The 17,515-nt window shown below is 40.7% G+C and overlaps 1 protein-coding gene across 2 annotated transcripts in view; it reads left to right on the top strand.

Moving 5' to 3' along the window:
• Nucleotides 1–16,890, top strand: part of KLHL4 (kelch like family member 4) — a 189,131-nt gene extending 172,241 nt beyond the window's left edge. For both annotated transcript variants that reach the window (XM_074278267.1, XM_074278268.1), the window contains exons 8-11: nt 1,025–1,187; nt 6,703–6,915; nt 12,758–12,929; nt 15,139–16,890. In XM_074278267.1, the coding sequence (XP_074134368.1) occupies nt 1,025–1,187; nt 6,703–6,915; nt 12,758–12,929; nt 15,139–15,198 (608 nt within the window). In that variant the 3' untranslated portion in view covers nt 15,199–16,890. The remainder of the gene's footprint in view (nt 1–1,024; nt 1,188–6,702; nt 6,916–12,757; nt 12,930–15,138) is intronic.
• The last annotated feature ends 625 nt before the right edge of the window (nt 16,891–17,515 follow it).

The raw sequence follows: 17,515 nt of genomic DNA, 5'->3' as shown, positions 1-17,515 counted from the left end.
TGGAGAAAAGAGAGGCAGTGCAGGGAAGGGCCATCTCCTACTCAAGCCTGGAAAATTACTCGTTCCCTAGGGGCAGCTACATGACACAGTGGATAGTACACCAACCCTCAAGTCAGGAGGACTTGAGTTCAAATTCAGTTTCAGACACTTAACTTAACATTTACTAGCTGTGTGACCCTGGGTAAGTCAGTTAATCCCCAATTGCCTCACAAAACATTCACCATCTGCAAGGACCTAGTCTCACATGGATCTTCACAAGACAAACGCAAACAGATCTTCTTTATAGACAAAGCCATATCCAAGATCTGAGGCTGAGGAAGATGTGACCACCCCCAAAATGGCGATGCTTTCCTTCCTTCCAATGAGCATGGCCCAGACACTCCAGCTGGGACAATTATTGTCCACCTTTTATAAATTTGCCCATCCAACAGGTGGAGGTGGGAGGGGATTTCCCCCAATTCTTTTGATCCTGCAAGGATGCCCATACCTATTGTTTATCCATTGCTCTCACCATAAGACCAGCCCGTTTTTTTCAATTATGTATTGATGGTTTGACAGCCTTAAACTCTGGGTCATGTCCCCATATGGGGTCTCATAACTGAGGTTGCAAGATTATGATTATCAATAAATGTTTGATTTGTAGCCTATTTATATACCTGCAGTCATGTCAACATTTCTGAGACCAAAAAGGATTATGAGTTGAATAAGCAGCCCTGCTTTATAAACATTTCTCCCATATAATTCATTGTCCTAGGGGGGAAATGTCCTCTACATATTGACATTCCCAGAAAAGGCAATTCTACAACCTTCCTTGGCTTCACACAGTTTTCAATAATGATTCTCTTCTATGAGACATTTGTTATGCCCAAACGAGTTAGAGGAACACCTTTATCTTCTGATGAATAACAAGATTCTTTGAGAAATGAAAGCCAAATTTGAACTGGGCAGTTACTTCAAAAGAGATACACTAAACACTGGGAAATGTCAAATCTAGGGAAGGCTCTAAACTATTCTCTTCCTTTAGGGGTGGCCATGCTTGAAGGACCAATGTATGCTGTTGGTGGCCATGATGGATGGAGTTATCTTAATACTGTAGAAAGATGGGACCCTCAAGCACGGCAGTGGAATTATGTTGCTAGCATGTCAACTCCTCGGAGCACAGTGGGTGTTGCAGCATTGAACAGCAAGTAAGGACATCCTTTCAAGCTCATGTGGGGGGGACTACCTATCCTTTCAAATAAGATCTTTTTCTTCTTTCATTTCCCCCCTCCCCCAAATTTTAAAGAAGGTGAACTTTGCAAGGCCACATTTTTGTTAAGTTGAGCAGAAAATTGATGGGAAAAATGATAAAAATTACATCGATGTAGATTGTCTTTGCATTTTAAAATCTGTTAGCATCAACTTTGCACATTTTCCTATGACATGTGAAGTCGATTGCATTGCTATACAGTATGGATGATTTTAGATTTTTTTGTTAACTATTACATATTTTTATTCAGACCTAAGATTTCACTGATAAATTGAATATCCCGTAATGAAACTGTTTGCCAATACAGATCACCAAGTAATCTGCATTTTGTCTTTGTAGAGTTGCCTGTGGAAAGTGAGAGCTTAAAAAACTTGCCCAGGACTACAAAGGCAGAACTTGAACCCAGGGTTTTTTGGGCTGGAGATTAGCTTTGTCCATTATGCTACACTGCCAATCATTATTTTAATATCCTATTTTTTTATATCTCATCTTCAGCCATAATGAGAATAAGTTTTCCTCAAGAAAATCCTGTGTGACATATGATATTATTATTACCATTTCACAGATGTAAAATGAGAGTAAAATGAGGCTCAGAGAGTTTAAGTGGCTAAATTCATAAAGCTATCATGTATCTGAACTGGGATGTAAAGCCAGGACTTTTGGAGTCCAAATCCAGCCCTCCCTCCATACAACCTTACTGCCTCTCAAATCATGCATTATATGCATCCTTTATCTCCCAGCTTCTTAAACTGTGGTTTAAGACCCCATACAGAATCTCATAACAATGTGTGGGTCACAAAATTATGCTTTATCATCAGTAAATGTTAGATTTGCATACCTATTCTATATACCTATATATCCATGATCATGTAAAATTTTCTTGGGTGAAAAGGGGTCATGAGTTCAAAAAGTTTAAGAAATCCTGCTTATAATAATCCATCAGCAAGACACTCATAAGGAAAGAAACTTCCCGATTTTCGGAAAGTAACATTATACTAGGAACCTTTTATCATTATGAAAAAATTATTTGAAACATTTATCTGATTTAAAAGTTTATAGAACAGATCTAATTTTTGCCATATAGAAGCTCCCATCATCATTTCCTGTTTGATGTGCCCATTTCTTTTTCAATGTGTGCTTTTCCCTTAGAACAAGATCAGCACTGGGCCTGCAGAACAGCTCTTAAAGTCACAAATAGGGTGGAATGACCTGGGCTTTAGAAGATCTTGATAATATTTGTCTTCTTGGCACTAGGGTTAAGATAAATTCTCTTTCTCCTCATTCACAAAGTTACTGGACCTGCCCTCCCTTTAGGTCTTTTGCCTCTACTATAGCTTCGAATTGAGCCTCCCTGTCTCAGATCTCTCCCCTTTCCAATTTATCCTCTGTAGAGCTTCCAAAGTGATTTTACTTATAAGCACAGGTTTCCTTGTCACTCCCTCTCAAGAAATTCCATTGGTTCCTTGTGGCTTCCAGGAAATCTCAATCTCTCCTTCTCCCTTCCTCCCTTTCTTTCATTTTCACCCCACTCTGTTTACTATTTAAAATTATATGCAATCTGAGGCTAACCTAATTTTCCAGCCATAGACAAATAGAATTTTTATATTGTATTTCATAATTTTCACCCAGGCTAGCCGGCTTGCTTTCCCTGTAATGTCATAGTCTTACATCCCATTTCCATGTCTTTTCACAAGCCCAGAATCCCCTCACTGCTCCTTTTAAAATCCACCCCTCATATGAGGGCTCTCCTCATAATTCTACTTACTGGAACCTGTTCCTCCTCACTCACTTTGAATTTATTTTGTATATATTTTCTTTTACTTTGACTTTCCTTGTAGGTATTTTCTATTTATGTGTCTGCACATGAGATTCCCCCTCTTAGAACAGAAGCTCCTTGATGATTTGGATTTTGACTCTTTTTCAGTGGAAACGAGCACACTGCTTAGGCTATAGTAGATGCTTAATAAAAGAGTTGTTGAGTTAGTGAACAAATGAATGAATAAATAAATGGCTTGCACACGTTGGGAGGTTAGATCTGAATGACAAGATAAGAGCTGGACTTCCACCATGTTGTCTCTGTGTTAGATTACTAAGATAATCAGGAAGAAATATGAACCTTGATACCTTCTAGACTGTGATCTGCAAAAGGAAAGGAAGTTCTCCAGAAAAGTAATGGGTATCATGTTGAGCTGAGTTGCCCTATTAGACCAGACTATCCAGGCTGTCCTGCTAGGTTGGGCTGTCTTGCTAGGCCGGACTCTCCTGCTGGGCAGTGCTGACCTGTTGGGCCAGACTCTCCTGCAGGGTCAGGCTGTACTGTTAGGTCAGGATGTTCTACTACACCAAACTATCTTACTAGGTTGGACTCCCCTACTAAATCAGGCTGTTCTGCTAAGTCAGACTGTCTTACAAGGCTCAGCTGTATTGTTAAGTCAGACTGTCCTACTATGCTAGGTTCCCTACTAGGCTAGGGTATCCTACTGGACTGGGCTCTTCTGGTGGGCCAGGCCATCCTGCTACGCCAGAAGATCATGCTGGGCACAATTGTCCTGTTAGACCATACTGTCCTGATTACTTGGATTGTCTTGCTGGGCCAGACTGTCCTGCTTGGACAGACCTTCCTGTTGGGTCAGGCTGTACTGTTAGGCTGGGCTGTTCTTCTACTACACCAGACTGTCTTATGAGGCTGGACTATCCTACTAGCTTACTCTGTCCTGCTGTGTCACCTGTGACAATTCTATTAGACCATGCTATCCTGCTGGGCAGCACTGTCCCACTTGGCCAGACTCTCCTGCTGGGTCAGGTGGTACTGTTAGGCCTGGTTGTTCTATGACACAAGACTATCTTACTAGGTTGGACTCCCCTACTAAATCAGGCTGTTCTGCTAAGGCAGATTGTCTCACTAGACTCAGCTGTCCTGTTAAGTCAGACAGTCCTGTTATGCTAGGCGTTCCTAATAGGCCACGGTATCCTACTGGACTGGGCTTTCCTGCTAGGCCAGAGGATCCTTGTAAGCACAATTGTCCTATAAGACCATACTGTCCTGCTTACTTGGGTTGTCCTGCTGGGCCAGACTGTCCTCCTAGGCCAGACTCTCCTGCTGGGTCAGGTGGTACTGTTAGTTCAGGCTGTTCTAGTAGACTAGACTCTTACTAGGCTGGAATATCCTACTAATCCAGGCTGTTCTGTTAAGTCAGATTGTCTTACTAGGCTCAACTTTCCTGTAAAGTTAGAATGCCCCACTATGCTAGGCTTTCCTCTTACACCAGAGCATCCTACTTGACTGGGCCCTCCTGCTGGGCACAATAGCCCTGATAGGCCATACTGTCTTGCTTAGCTGGGCTTGGCTGTCTCACTGGGCCAGGCTGCCTTATTAGCTTGAGTTGGCCTTCTTGGTCAGGCTAGCTTGCTAGGCCAGAGGATCCTGGTGCACAAAACAGGTCCTGTTAGGCTATACAGTCCTGCTTAGTTGGGCTGTCCTGCTGGGCCAGACTGTCCTCCTAGGCCAGACCCTCTTGCTGGGTCAGGCTATAATGTTCGGTTGGACTGTTCTACTACACCAGACTGTCTTATGAGGCTGTACTATTCTGATAGCATAGTCTGTCCTGTTGGGCCACCCTGTCCTTCTAGGACTGACTATTCTACTTGACCAGGCTATCCTGTTGGGCAACGCTGTCCTACTTGGCCAGACCCTCCTGCTTGGTCAGGCTGTACTGTAAGCTGGGCTTTTTAGCTAAGCCAGGCTGTCCTCCTGGTCCAGACTGTCTTACTAGCTTGGGTTGGCCTACTTGGACAGGCTAACCTGCTAAGCCAGAGGATCCTGATGTGCAAAACTGTCCTGCTGGGCCAGACTGTCCTTTTAGGCCAGACTATTCTACTAGACCAGGCTGTCCTCTTGGGCAGTGTTGCCCTGCTTTGCCACACTCTCTTGCTGGGTTAGGTGGTACTGTTAGGTCAGGGTGTTCTACTAGACCAGACTATTTTACTAGGTTGGACTCCCTTACTAAGTCAGGATGTTGTGGTAAGTCACACTGTCTTACTAGGCTCAGCTATCCTGTTAAGTCAGAATGTCCTGATATGCTAGGCTGTCCTACTAGGCCAGGGTATCCTACTGGACTGGGCTCTCCTGCTGGGCCAGGCCCTCCTGCTAGGCCAGAGGATCCAGCTGGGCACAATTTCTCCTGTTCCACTATCCTTTCCTGCTTAGCTGTGCTGTCGTCCTGGGCCAGTCCAGAGTTTCCTGCAAGGCAGCCCTCTTCTGCTAGGCCTGACTTTCCTGTGTGCAGAACTGTCCTGTTAGGTTGGGCTGTCAAGCTAAGCCAGGCTGTTTTCCTGGGCCAGACTATCTTACAAGCTTGGGTTTTCCTGCTGGGCCAGGCCCTCTTGCTGGGCCAGGCCCTCCTGCTGGGCCAGGCCCTCCTGCTAGGCCAGAGGGTCCAGCTGGGCACAATTTCTCCTGTTCCACCATCCTTTACTGCTTAGCTGTGCTGTCCTACTGAGCCAGTCCAGAGTTTCCTGCATGGCAGCCCTGTTCTGCTAGGCCAGACTTTCCTGTGTGCAGAACTATCCTGTTAGGTTGGGCTGTCAAGCTAAGCCAGGCTGTTTTCCTGGGCCAGATTATCTTACAAGCTTGAGTTGTCCTGCTGGGCCTGGCTACCCTGTTGGCCAGAAAATCCTCCTTTGTAGAACTGTCCTGTTATACGATCCTGTCCTGCCGGACCAGATTGCCCCAGTTGACCTACCTCTCCTGCTGGATAAAGCTGTAGTGTTAGTCTGGGTATTCTACAAGACCAGGGTCTTCTGCTAAATCACATTCTCTTACTAGGCTTCATAGTCTTGCTAAGTCAGACTGTTCTGCTGCATCAGACTGTCCTACTAGGCCTAGCTGTCCTGTTAGGCTGGGGTATCCTGCTAGGATGTACTGCCTTTTCGGACTGGGGTGTCCTCCTAGGCCAGACTTTCTCATTGAACTGGTCTATTTTGTTAGGCTGAGCTAACCTGCTAGGCTGTCTTGCCTTATTGGGCTGGGCTGGGCTGGGCTGGCCTGCTAGGTTGGACCAAGCTACCCAAAGGTAAAATTGTGTAGCAGGTGAAGCTTTTCTTTAATGATGTTCATGTCTCCTTTTAGCATTATTCTCCATGTTCCACACTGGGCTTTTTCCCTACACAATCTCTTATGCATCCTTATATACAGGAATGTAGAGGGCCTTTAAAAATTGAAATGCTTCAAGAACTAAAAAAAAACCATAATTGTAGTAGTGGAATTTCAGGTTCTGGCTGAGGGATAGGAAGAGACTCAGTTTATAGCATACGACCTTCTTTGTCCACTCTAAAACTCAGTGCTGCTATTAATTAGAATCTCTATAATATTTCAATGATTTTTCTATGGCTCCTTCCTTGCTCATTCACTTTAAGAAATGGAGAGCATCATACCATTCTCTTTCTTTTTCTAGATTATATGCTGTTGGTGGACGAGATGGAAGCTCCTGTTTAAAGTCTATGGAGTGTTTTGACCCTCACACTAATAAATGGAGTATTTGTGCATCAATGTCAAAGAGGCGGGGCGGCGTTGGGGTTGCTACATACAATGGATTGTTATATGTTGTTGGAGGACATGATGCCCCTGCATCCAGCCACTGCTCCAGGCTTTCTGATTGTGTCGAAAGGTACCCTTTCTCGCTTTCTTATTTCTCTCTTCCTTCTCCCCTTCTTTCCCTGCCCTTCCATTTGTCCTTTTTTTCCCCTCCTCTTTCCCTCACTTCTTTTTCTTTCTTTCCATTCTTCCTCAGTTTCTTGTCCTCTCTTCCTCCCTTTCTGTCTCTCCCTTCTTTGCTTCTTCTTTCTTTGTTGCACTTCCTTTTATTTTCTTCCTCTCTATAAATTAATTGTACAAAATTTTATTTAGCTCATGCTAAGAACTATGTAGGAACTATTGGAGAAACAGTAGTAGAAAGGATCCCCATCCTCTATGAGTTAACGAGGTGTGACTGTAGAGACTGTTCTTTTTACAAACATCAGAACATTGAATAAGCCTTGTGCTTTATTCAGAGTAGTTTCCTGCTAGGGACTAGGTAACTATACTTAGCCCAAAGAGGCTGCCATGGTTATGAATTTGGGAGCATCACATCTGGAAGTGCCTTCAGAGCCATGTTAGCTTTAGCCACCCACACCCAGAGTCACACATTTATATTATATGTCTCCTCACTGTAGTTACAGCATGATTTTTTCCTTCCCTATCACCCCTAGACCTCCCACCACAATAATCATTCCTGAGATTAACTTACTGATGTTATTTAGCAAACTTAGCTCATTATGACATTTGGCTGCTTCAGAAATAAAGTCCACCCTCAAAGGCCACAGTGATTCATGAGCATGTCCTACAGGCTTGAGTGTTGGATGGATGTGATCCACCCTGCTGTTCCTGACCATCTGGAGAGGTTAGCAAAAGCTGTCTGTGTCTTGTTTAGGTGTCCACCAGAAAACATTACAAACACCTTCAGGTCCTTATGTGTATGATTTTCCTAACAAAGAGAACAGCAGATAAAACTCCAGAGTTATAGAGTGTGAAAACTGATTGAGACCTCATAGATCACCCTTTCCTAATTGTTGGTCCATAGCCCAAGACAAATCCCTAGGACATTTTACTACCATAGGCCTTCCTCAAAACCAAAACCATTAGAAACTGTATTCTGACCTTTTTAACCTCAGACTCCTGGTCTGTAGCCTTGAGGCACCAAAGAAGTACCTCCCATATAGGATACTTAAGATAGAGAATTTATAATTTAGTGTGGCTTGGAAAATATTCCTAGAGAGCATCTAGTTCAACTCTTCATTTAAAAGAAATGAAGCCCAGGGGGGCAAAATAAGACTTTTATCAAAGGTTACATGGCAAGGATCCCAGTTTTTTGCCTGGGCTCTCCTCCATATGGTACTTATAAGACTGTGGGAGTTAAGCATAGATTATTGGCTATATAATAAAATAAACCTTTTCATTCTACTTCCAGGCAAAAAAAAAAAAAAGGCATTCTAACAAAGCCTTTTAGCCCTGATCAGTCTAAAATTTCCATTTCCTCTAAGGACCCAAGTGCTGAATCACACAGTCAGCTGGAAAAAAATCAGGGAATCTTTGGGCATGTCAAGTACAGACCTCATTACAAGTACATTCTGAAGTGGGAAACTGTATCCACAGTGAGAAAGTACGACGTGTCTGGAAGCAATGAAACAATCAGTTGCAAGAGTTTCTTCTTTTTTAGATTTAAGGAGAATTATTTTAAAGACAACATATATTCAGAGTGACCTGCTTGAGTTTGAAAAAATGGCCAGGCGTCTCACTTCCCTAATGTGGCCTAAATAAATTCACTCCCAAGACAGATAAAGTTGATTTTAATTACAGGAAAGTTATCTAGGTATTTGATTTTGATTTTAGTACATAAAAATTAACATCTTGAATTCTATACCAAAAGGCAGACAGAATAATGTACATGGAAGAGTAAGATAATCTCTACTTCATCAGCTAATGCATAATAGCAAGTAAAGATAGGTCTGTGGACGAGAGGCTATGTGGGATAATGGAGTTATCCAGAGTTAGTCAGAAGGAACTGGATTCACATGCCGGTTCTGGATAGCTTGAAAGACGCTCTGACATCTCTAGACCTTGTTTCTGTCAACTCACTTATCAGGAGGATACACAAGATGACCTCTAAGGTCACTTTCAGCCCCGAATCTAAAAGCCTGTGTTTTAATTAGTGTGAGCAAGTGAATGAAGGAGAAAGTTGAATAAAGGATGTCCTAAAAAGAAATGTATGAGTATATAAGGAAGATCGATGGATAACATAAGGAGAGCCAGGGATATATAGGCACTCCCTGGATCTTTGAAATGTCAAGAGAATGTAAAGAAGACCCCCAGCATATTGGGCAGATTTACTGTGATAAAGGCACGATGGAAAGTTACACAGGGATAAGGTATTATCTACCTTGTCGGAGAGAGTAACCGTATCGATGATATCATAGATCCAGTGAACACAGGAGTATGTTTTACACACATCCAGTGCAGTTCATTGTATATTCAGATCCATATGGGACAACTAGGCAGCATTGTAGTGGATAGAGTGCCAGGCCTGGAATCAGGAAGACTGAGTGCAAATGCAGCTTCAGATACTGACTAGTTATGTGACCCTGGGCAAGTCACTTAACCCTCTCCCCCTCCCCCATTTGCTTCAGTTTCCTCATCTGTAGAATAGGGTTCATAATAGTACCTACCTCCCAAGGTGGTTGTGAGGTTCAAATGAGATAATAATTGGAAAGCATTTAGCATAGTCCCTGGCACAGAGTAAGAGCTATATAAATATTATCATAACTCATGCCATGTTGAGATTTTATCAATTTCTTCATTGTGGAAAACATTTGTTCCATAGTGAAGACCCTAAACTGCAATTGGAAAGTATGTATTAGATGAATGAGATGGCTGAGCTCAGCATCTCTGAGAGGACTTAGCTCTCTGAAGGACCATAGCCGGAAAACAGGGCCCCATTAGTGCTGTGCATCTTTACAAGGGATATGTAAAGTCGACCTCAGCAAAGCACCAAATAGATTAGTAACATTACTTTTATGACTAAACATCACTATAGACCATCCAAATAACTGAGCATTCTCCTTTGTGTGTAGACTAGGAAAATTCATGCTAATAGTTATCTCCTGAGAGACAGTATCTCCGGACTCCTAGCCTCAGTTTCCTCACCTGTTTAGGACATATGTTTTAAGCATTGTACAACCCCTTGGATGTAATGTCCACCTGTCTCCCCAAGCTAGCCTACACATCTTGTTCCAGGCCATTCCTCCCATGGTACCAGATCATCTCAGAATGACAGAAAATGTTGGATGGCATCTAGTGGAAGGCACCTCATCCAACCCTCTCACTTTTCCAATTAGGGAACCCTGGCCTAGAGAGAGTATGTGTCTTGCTACAGATTCCACAGGTAGGAAGCAGTCAAGCAGCACTGAAACCCAGGGCCTCCGGCTTTCCCCTGCACCACACTGCTTGTTTCAGAGGTGACTTGACTTTAAGGATTTGAAGGACAAGGACAATGGTGGCCATGGAGTTTTATATTCTATAAAGGTCTAAAGGTCCACAGGAAGTGAAATTTCCTTGCAAACACATACAGCAAAAATAATAAGATCTCTTTTTTCTTGTTCCAAATGCACTTAGCTTAACAACAACAATAATAATAACATCAATAATACTAATACTAACTCGTTATTATATAGAATTTTAAGGTTTTCAGGCTGCTTTCCCTCTATTATCTCATTTGATCATGTGGACTGACAGCATTCCATTTCCTAATTCACCATTCTTCCTCTTTAACAATAACAAAAAGAAAAAAATTGCTAAACCTTCAGTTGAAACATGTTTGAACATCCTTGCAAAGAATGTGACAAAATGACTGTCTCTTGCCGAGACTTCTTTTGGCCTTGAAAAATGTGGAGGAGCCTCAGTTCCAGCTGGGTGCCACCAAAAAGTGATTTGGATTGTAGCAGGAGTGAGGAGGATGAAGGTTATTCCCTTTACATCAGTGGTGGGAAAAGAAGTACAGAAAGTTATGTAGATGTCCCAAATAACACTGGAATTAGTGAAACAGGAGTAGAAACTTGGTTCTCTTAACTATTGTCTCACTCTGCTTTTCCTGAGAGCATCCTCAGCTGCACAGTATATCTAATATAGCTAATATCTAAGAGGAAAGAGAAACAAAAGGGAAAGAAATGTCTTTAGGTCTGTAATCAGCCTGTTACTAAGCATATGGATTTATGGTCTTTTCCTAAAAGTCTTTATTAGTAGCAATGTTGTAGAGATTTATCCTTCACTTAACTTTTGGAAGAGTAGATATTACTCAGCTCCTCTGGCTAATGTGAACATTGGCCAGATTTTATTAGTCACCATACAAAGACAAAATTTTAAATCTTTTAGAGCAAAAGAAAAACAAGTTATCTAAAATGAGTTGTTATTCACACATGTGGCAGTCCTCATAGACAGATGAGTTTTGCAGCAATTGATCATAGCAGTTTTGTTGAATTGAAGATTCAGTGTGATAGAAAATGAAGCCAGAGAATTTAACAATGTCATCACCACATAATATGTAATATAGTACATGCTGCTAAAATTTAAGTGATTAAATATTTAAATTTTTTAATGTTGTGTTGAATCCATACAATCTAAAAGAATCCTGAGTACACAGACAAGTTGATTCATTCACTCACTCACTCACATTTACTAAATAGCTATTCTGTGCAATGTATTTTGCTAGATTTGGGGGAAGATAGAAAGATCAAGAAGGCCCTATCCCTTCCCTCAAAGAACTTATAATTAATGCATTTGCCAGAAGGAATGCATGTATGAAGTTAAACATGTTACAAATTGGAACATATTAAGTGCATTAAAGAAATATAAATTGGCCTTAAGTCAGATTAAAGAAAAATTTCATTTCAATTATGTTCATATAAAAACAGATAGAACAAAGTAGATGTGATAGAACTGAGATAGGTTGTTTAACAAGAAGCTTGAACTTTAAAATATAGTAGAGTTCCATAAAATTATTTTTCTTTACTCAAATAAATTTACCATTCGATTTTTTTAGTAGACAAAAATAAAATCAGAGAGGCTTATAACAAGGGTTAAGATGAGTGGATTGACTTATTGGTTTCCCCTTTTTGATTTTATTATTCTATACCAGTGAGGAAGATGCTACAAGCCTCATGACAAGAATTCCTCAGGCTTTCCAATGAATAAGCATAACTGGATTTTCTTCTGTTCCAGTGAGAGAAAAGATTAAGGGAGAAGGAGTTAACTTGAAAATGAAATGGGGAAAAAAAAAACCAAACCTACAAAACCCAGGGCCCCTCCAAAAAAGAGGCAAAGAAACAGTGGAGAAGGACAAACTTAAGAGAGTGGCCAATACCTCTCTGCAAACAATATTAAATTCAAGATGCCTTGATTCTGGTACCCAAGTAAAAAAAAACTTACATTCTGTGTTATTTTCAATTTCAGTCTTACACAGGTTGGGACAGGTGCCTCATACAGAACTTTGATCAGAAAATAAAACTCAAAGTTGCTCAAAAAGCATAATTATAGTCACCGAGCAATTTTTCTTTCAGGGATGTTATGGGGAATTCTAAGACTTCCTCTCTGAGCCAACAAAGACAATTTTTGATAACTTGCAAATGTTTTATATATTTATAATGTGCTTGGAGAGTCCTCTAGTGGTTGAATGAAAACATGCAGCCTATGAAACTGTCCTAACTTTATGGAGGAGAGCTGTTAAATTCTTGAATTATACTGTCAAGTTTTTTGTTTTAAGAAGTCCTTAAGTATTTCAATAATATGTGTGTATATATATGTGTGTGTGTGTGTGTTTGTGTGTAAATACATATGTAAATTTTACATGTGTGCAGATGGTTATTTGGAGTTGTCTTCCCACTGGATCACCTTCCCACAATTTTTCTTCTAAAATTTCTTAGATATGACCCAAAGACAGACACATGGACAACAGTAGCACCTTTAAGTGTCCCTCGTGATGCTGTCGGAATCTGTCCTCTTGGAGATCGCTTGTACGCCGTGGGAGGATATGATGGACATTCGTATTTGAACACAGTTGAGTCCTATGATACACAAAATAATGAATGGACAGAGGTAAGAACATAGAAACACTGATACACTGAGCACTTTTCCCTGGATTCAAAAAGGTATCCCAACTTTTGGCAACTAACTCTGTTGGCTGCTGAGCAGGGGGCAAGGAGGGGGCAGGTTTCTGTGAAACGTGTTACAATCACAGCATGCTGGAGTAGGGCGCGCCCTCTCACACCATCCAGTACAGACCCTCGTCTGCAACTTGAATCCTCCTAATGAACTTCCTGATAAATGAGCCTCTGGATTCTGCTCAAAAGATTTCCAGTCACAAGAAATGCATGTCTTCCCATAACAGTCTATTCTTTGGGGGAATAAGTCTAATCGTTTAGGATAAAACCTTGCTCCCTACCTTTCCTAGTTCTGCTCACTTGAATCAAGTAAAATAAATAATAAACCTAACCTCCACTCTGTGGAACAATCATAACAACCTTAAAAAATAGAAAGCAAGGGGCAGCTAGGTGGCGCAGTGGATAGAGCACCAGCTCTGAATTCAGGAGGACCCGAGTTCAAATGTGGTCTCAGACACTTAACATTTCCTATCTGTGTGACCCTGGGCAAGTCACTTAACCCCAGCCTCAGGAAAAAAAAATTAAATTAAAAATTTTTTTTAAATAGAAAGCAAAACAGCCCTGGGTCCATATTTGCTAAGGAGAATGTTTCATATCACAGATTTCAAAATAGAATCCAATCCATAAGTACTAAAAGCTGGGATTGTGACGGGCGACATGTTGGAGATGGCATGTAAGACAGAGGAAACCTAAAAGGCCATCTAGTCTGACCTACTTTTCTTTCAGATGAAATTCAGTTCAGAATAGTTGCCCAAGGTCATATATGTAGTCAGTGACAGAGCTGGGATTTGAACACAGGTCCTTTTACTCCAAATTCAAAATAGATTCCTTCAAACCCTCCCCATTGTAACTGCCTTATTTCTGAAGCACCCTCTCTGTTTTTCCAGTTGTTGGGTTCATGATCTGGGTAATCTAACATTTCCCTCCCCTTGCCCATATATGATCAGTTGCCAGGTTTTGTCTGTTCCAGCCACACATCATCAGTGGCATATTTCTCACTCAGATGCAGCCTTTGTCCTAGTTGAGACAGTCAGCCCACCTTCCTTGATTATGACAGTGATCTCCTACTTGGTGTCTCTCCCCATCAGCAGCCTATCTTCCATGAGTTGTGAAATAAGTTTTCTTACCACATCCATCTCTGTGTGTCATTCCCCTGCCCAAGGAGCTTCAGTGGCTCTCTAATAGTCTGATAGAAGAACTCCAAGATAAAACACATATTCTGTTGTCTGATATTTAATACAATCAGAAAGCCTTTCCAGGTTTCTTGAACATTACCTCTTCATACACTTTCTATTCCATACAAAAACAAGCTGTTGCTCATACTAATATAGAAATCTCTGCAAAATGAGGTACAGATTCCCACCCCAAGTAAATTTATTTTGCCTGGAACCCTCTAGAGGAAGAGGCTTAGCATGAAGAGTTATCCACAAGAGAAATTTGAGGTGATGGAAAAGAGAAACTGTTATTTCAGTAACCCCCAATCACCATATGTAACTGAGGGGATCGGGAAATTTGAGCTGAGGGACCGCCCTGTGCACAGAGGACAGAAAGGAAAGCAGGAGAGATAGAGCTCAGATGTAAGAATGAAGGGAATGAGATGTAATGAATGAGATGTAAGAATGAGGGGCCGCCCTGTGCACAGAGGACAGAAAGGGAAGAAGACCACTATTAGAGAAGCAGGAGAGATAGAGCTGAGATGTAAGAATGAATGAACTTTCCGAGCATCATACATTAAAACGTACAAAGAAACTATTTTTCTGAGCAACTTTTTTGGAGGGGTTTGATGTCTTTGGAGAGTAGGACAGAACATCTTTCGGAGGATCCTAGACTTGTGCTTTAGACTCCAAGAGGTATAGCAGAAATAACACCATACTCCAAGGTCAAGAGACCTTTCTAGGTTTTGGCTCTCCCGTTAACCAGTTAGATGTTTCAGGGCAAATTATCTCCCTTCTATGGGCCTTAACTTCCTCCTGCACCATATATGTTGATTCAATTAGCTACCCTGGATAACCTTTCTAGCTCTTACTAGGTTTCTTACTAGGTCTTCTAGGTTTCAGATTTCTAAATGTATGTCACAAAAAGAGCTAACACCCATTCCCCAGGATCGCATTTAATGGCATCAATCTGTATCTCTTTCTCTTCAGGAAGTTCCTGTTAACATCGGAAGAGCTGGAGCATGTGTTGTGGTTGTGAAACTGCCCTAATGAGATCCAGCAAATTTAAAAAGCAAACCAAACTCTCAGCCCATGAACCAGTACAGGAGGAGAAGAAGAAAAAACTAAACACATTTGAAATAGCAGCTGTACTTCTTTGGAGCTAGTTACTGTATGGCCAAATCATATCGGATTTGGTATAGAGTTTCTTTATTTTTCAAGCAGAAATTACACATGACAGCCACCTACAAATGTTGTCACAGTTGATTCATATAAATCCCCACATAATAAACCAAGTTTCAGTCTTCTGAATGAAATTTGGTAAAGACCAAGACCATGTTATGATGGGAAACAAAATGGAGGAAGGAGTGTTGGCTTTAGAGTCACAGGACCTTGCTTCAAATCCTAGATCTGCCACTTGCTACCTATATGATTTTGGGCAAGTCAGTCTATCTGGGCCTCAGTTTCCTAATCTGTAAAATAAAGAGGTTGGACTCTATGACCTCTACATCCCTTCCAGATCTGAATTTATGATCCTATGACTTGATGGTCTCTAAGACCCTATCATTTCTGCGTCCTTCACTAAAACTCAAAGGAGGCTTTAACATGTTTTCCAAACCCTCACAGTATTAATAGCAGCTTTCAATTTCAAAAACTTTCAGAACTGGCAAATGCTGTGGAATTGTTCCTTGCCAAAGGAAAAAAAAGTTTGTCTGATTACCTAAAATATTATGATTGAACATCAGAGTGAACATCTAAGGCTCTAAAGTAAGAATGTTCAAATCACTTTAAATTCCAACAAGACACTCTTTTCTTATTCCATTACTGTCTCGAAGAAATACTAAAAATTAGTCTGTTGACCCATACTGCTATTGTGCTAATCTCAATATGTTACCTTCTTCATGAAAACAAGAGTTCTTCATTCACGATCTGCTAGGTCTTACTCACCAATTGAATTGGACTTTACTTATATTTAATTGTGGATGAGATCTGGCAGCAAGGTTTAGTTAGGGGCCTTTCATAACCAACTCACACACTGAAAAAAATACAGTATTTGTCACATCAATACAAACTATGGGTTTAGCTTCAAAGCACCACCTGCCACCAAGGGAGAGTGGGTAGTAAGCTCTTAAAACATGCCTGGGAACTCAGTGATTATCAATCATTAATTAATTATGTTTGCTAAAAATTAAACACAATTATGATTGAAATTCAAAATGGAGATAAGCTTTATAGAAAATTGGCGATCACTTGGAAACACCAGTGTTCAACATGCATGATTGTTCCTACAGTTTTCTTTCATATGTCAGTTTATATGAAGTTGTTTTTCCTTACCGTTGTTGTTTTTGCTAATTTCAGTCTTATAAGGTTCCAATAAGGAACATTTAGAATGTACATCTAATCAAGCATAAAATTGTAGTTGGGTAGTGACTATTTTGATTTTAAAATTTACCTTTCATTTAGCTATAAAATCATTCAAGATAAATCATTGAGAAAGTCTCCTTTTGACAGCTTTACAGGTTGTAAAATTAGATTTCATTTTCATATTGTGAATAAATACATGTTGCTTTCAATGAGCTTTTTACCATTGGTTGTAAAAAAAAAACTTTTCAGAATCTTCACAGAATGATATAGAGAGTGAATCATCTTTATTGGGTTTTAATGTTGCAATGGAATTGACACAAAGTGATATTTGGAATTTGGTATGTGGAATTCAAATAAACGTGGCTTTCTCTGATAGAATGAGTGATTCTTTTTTTTTTTAATTCATTTTTCCAAATTATCCCCTCCCTCCCTCCACTCCCTCCCCCCGATGATAGAATGAGTGATTCTTGAAGGTGGTGAATGTAATTGTCTCCCCCCTCCTTTTCATGCTCTCCTTTCCAGTACCCAGAGTAATGTAACATAAATATCCAGGTGTGATAAAGTCTTTGTGCAAGTCCACAAGTGCTCCTTCAGAGCAGATGCCATGGCAGAGCTTTCTTTTCTATTACCCAAAGCATCTAAAACAGTTCTAGATCATAGTGATCACTAAAGACTAAGCAATTACTCTTTGTTTCCAACCAGGACCTAGAATTTAATATGGGTATCCATAGTATCCTAAGATTTAGAGGGAGAAAGGACTTGAGAAAACACATACTCCTTTTTATAGAGAGAAAAACGGAAGCAAACCATAGAGTTAGTAAATAAGAGAGGCAGGTCTTCTGACTTCAGGTCCAAGGTTCTTTCCACTATATAATATTGCCTTCAATACTGTAGCTTAGGATAAGGAGTGTGAGAAAGTCATGGGAATCTAGATATGTTTGGATAAAAGAATCATTTCCATCACCTGTAAGGTTGTACCATACAGACAAAAGCCCATCACCCA

The sequence above is a fragment of the Sminthopsis crassicaudata genome, chromosome X (genome assembly GCF_048593235.1).
Source record: "Sminthopsis crassicaudata isolate SCR6 chromosome X, ASM4859323v1, whole genome shotgun sequence".
Lineage (NCBI taxonomy): Eukaryota > Metazoa > Chordata > Mammalia > Dasyuromorphia > Dasyuridae > Sminthopsis > Sminthopsis crassicaudata.
The sequence above is the reverse complement of the archived record's forward strand: the minus strand, read 5'-3'. Positions and strand labels throughout refer to the sequence as shown.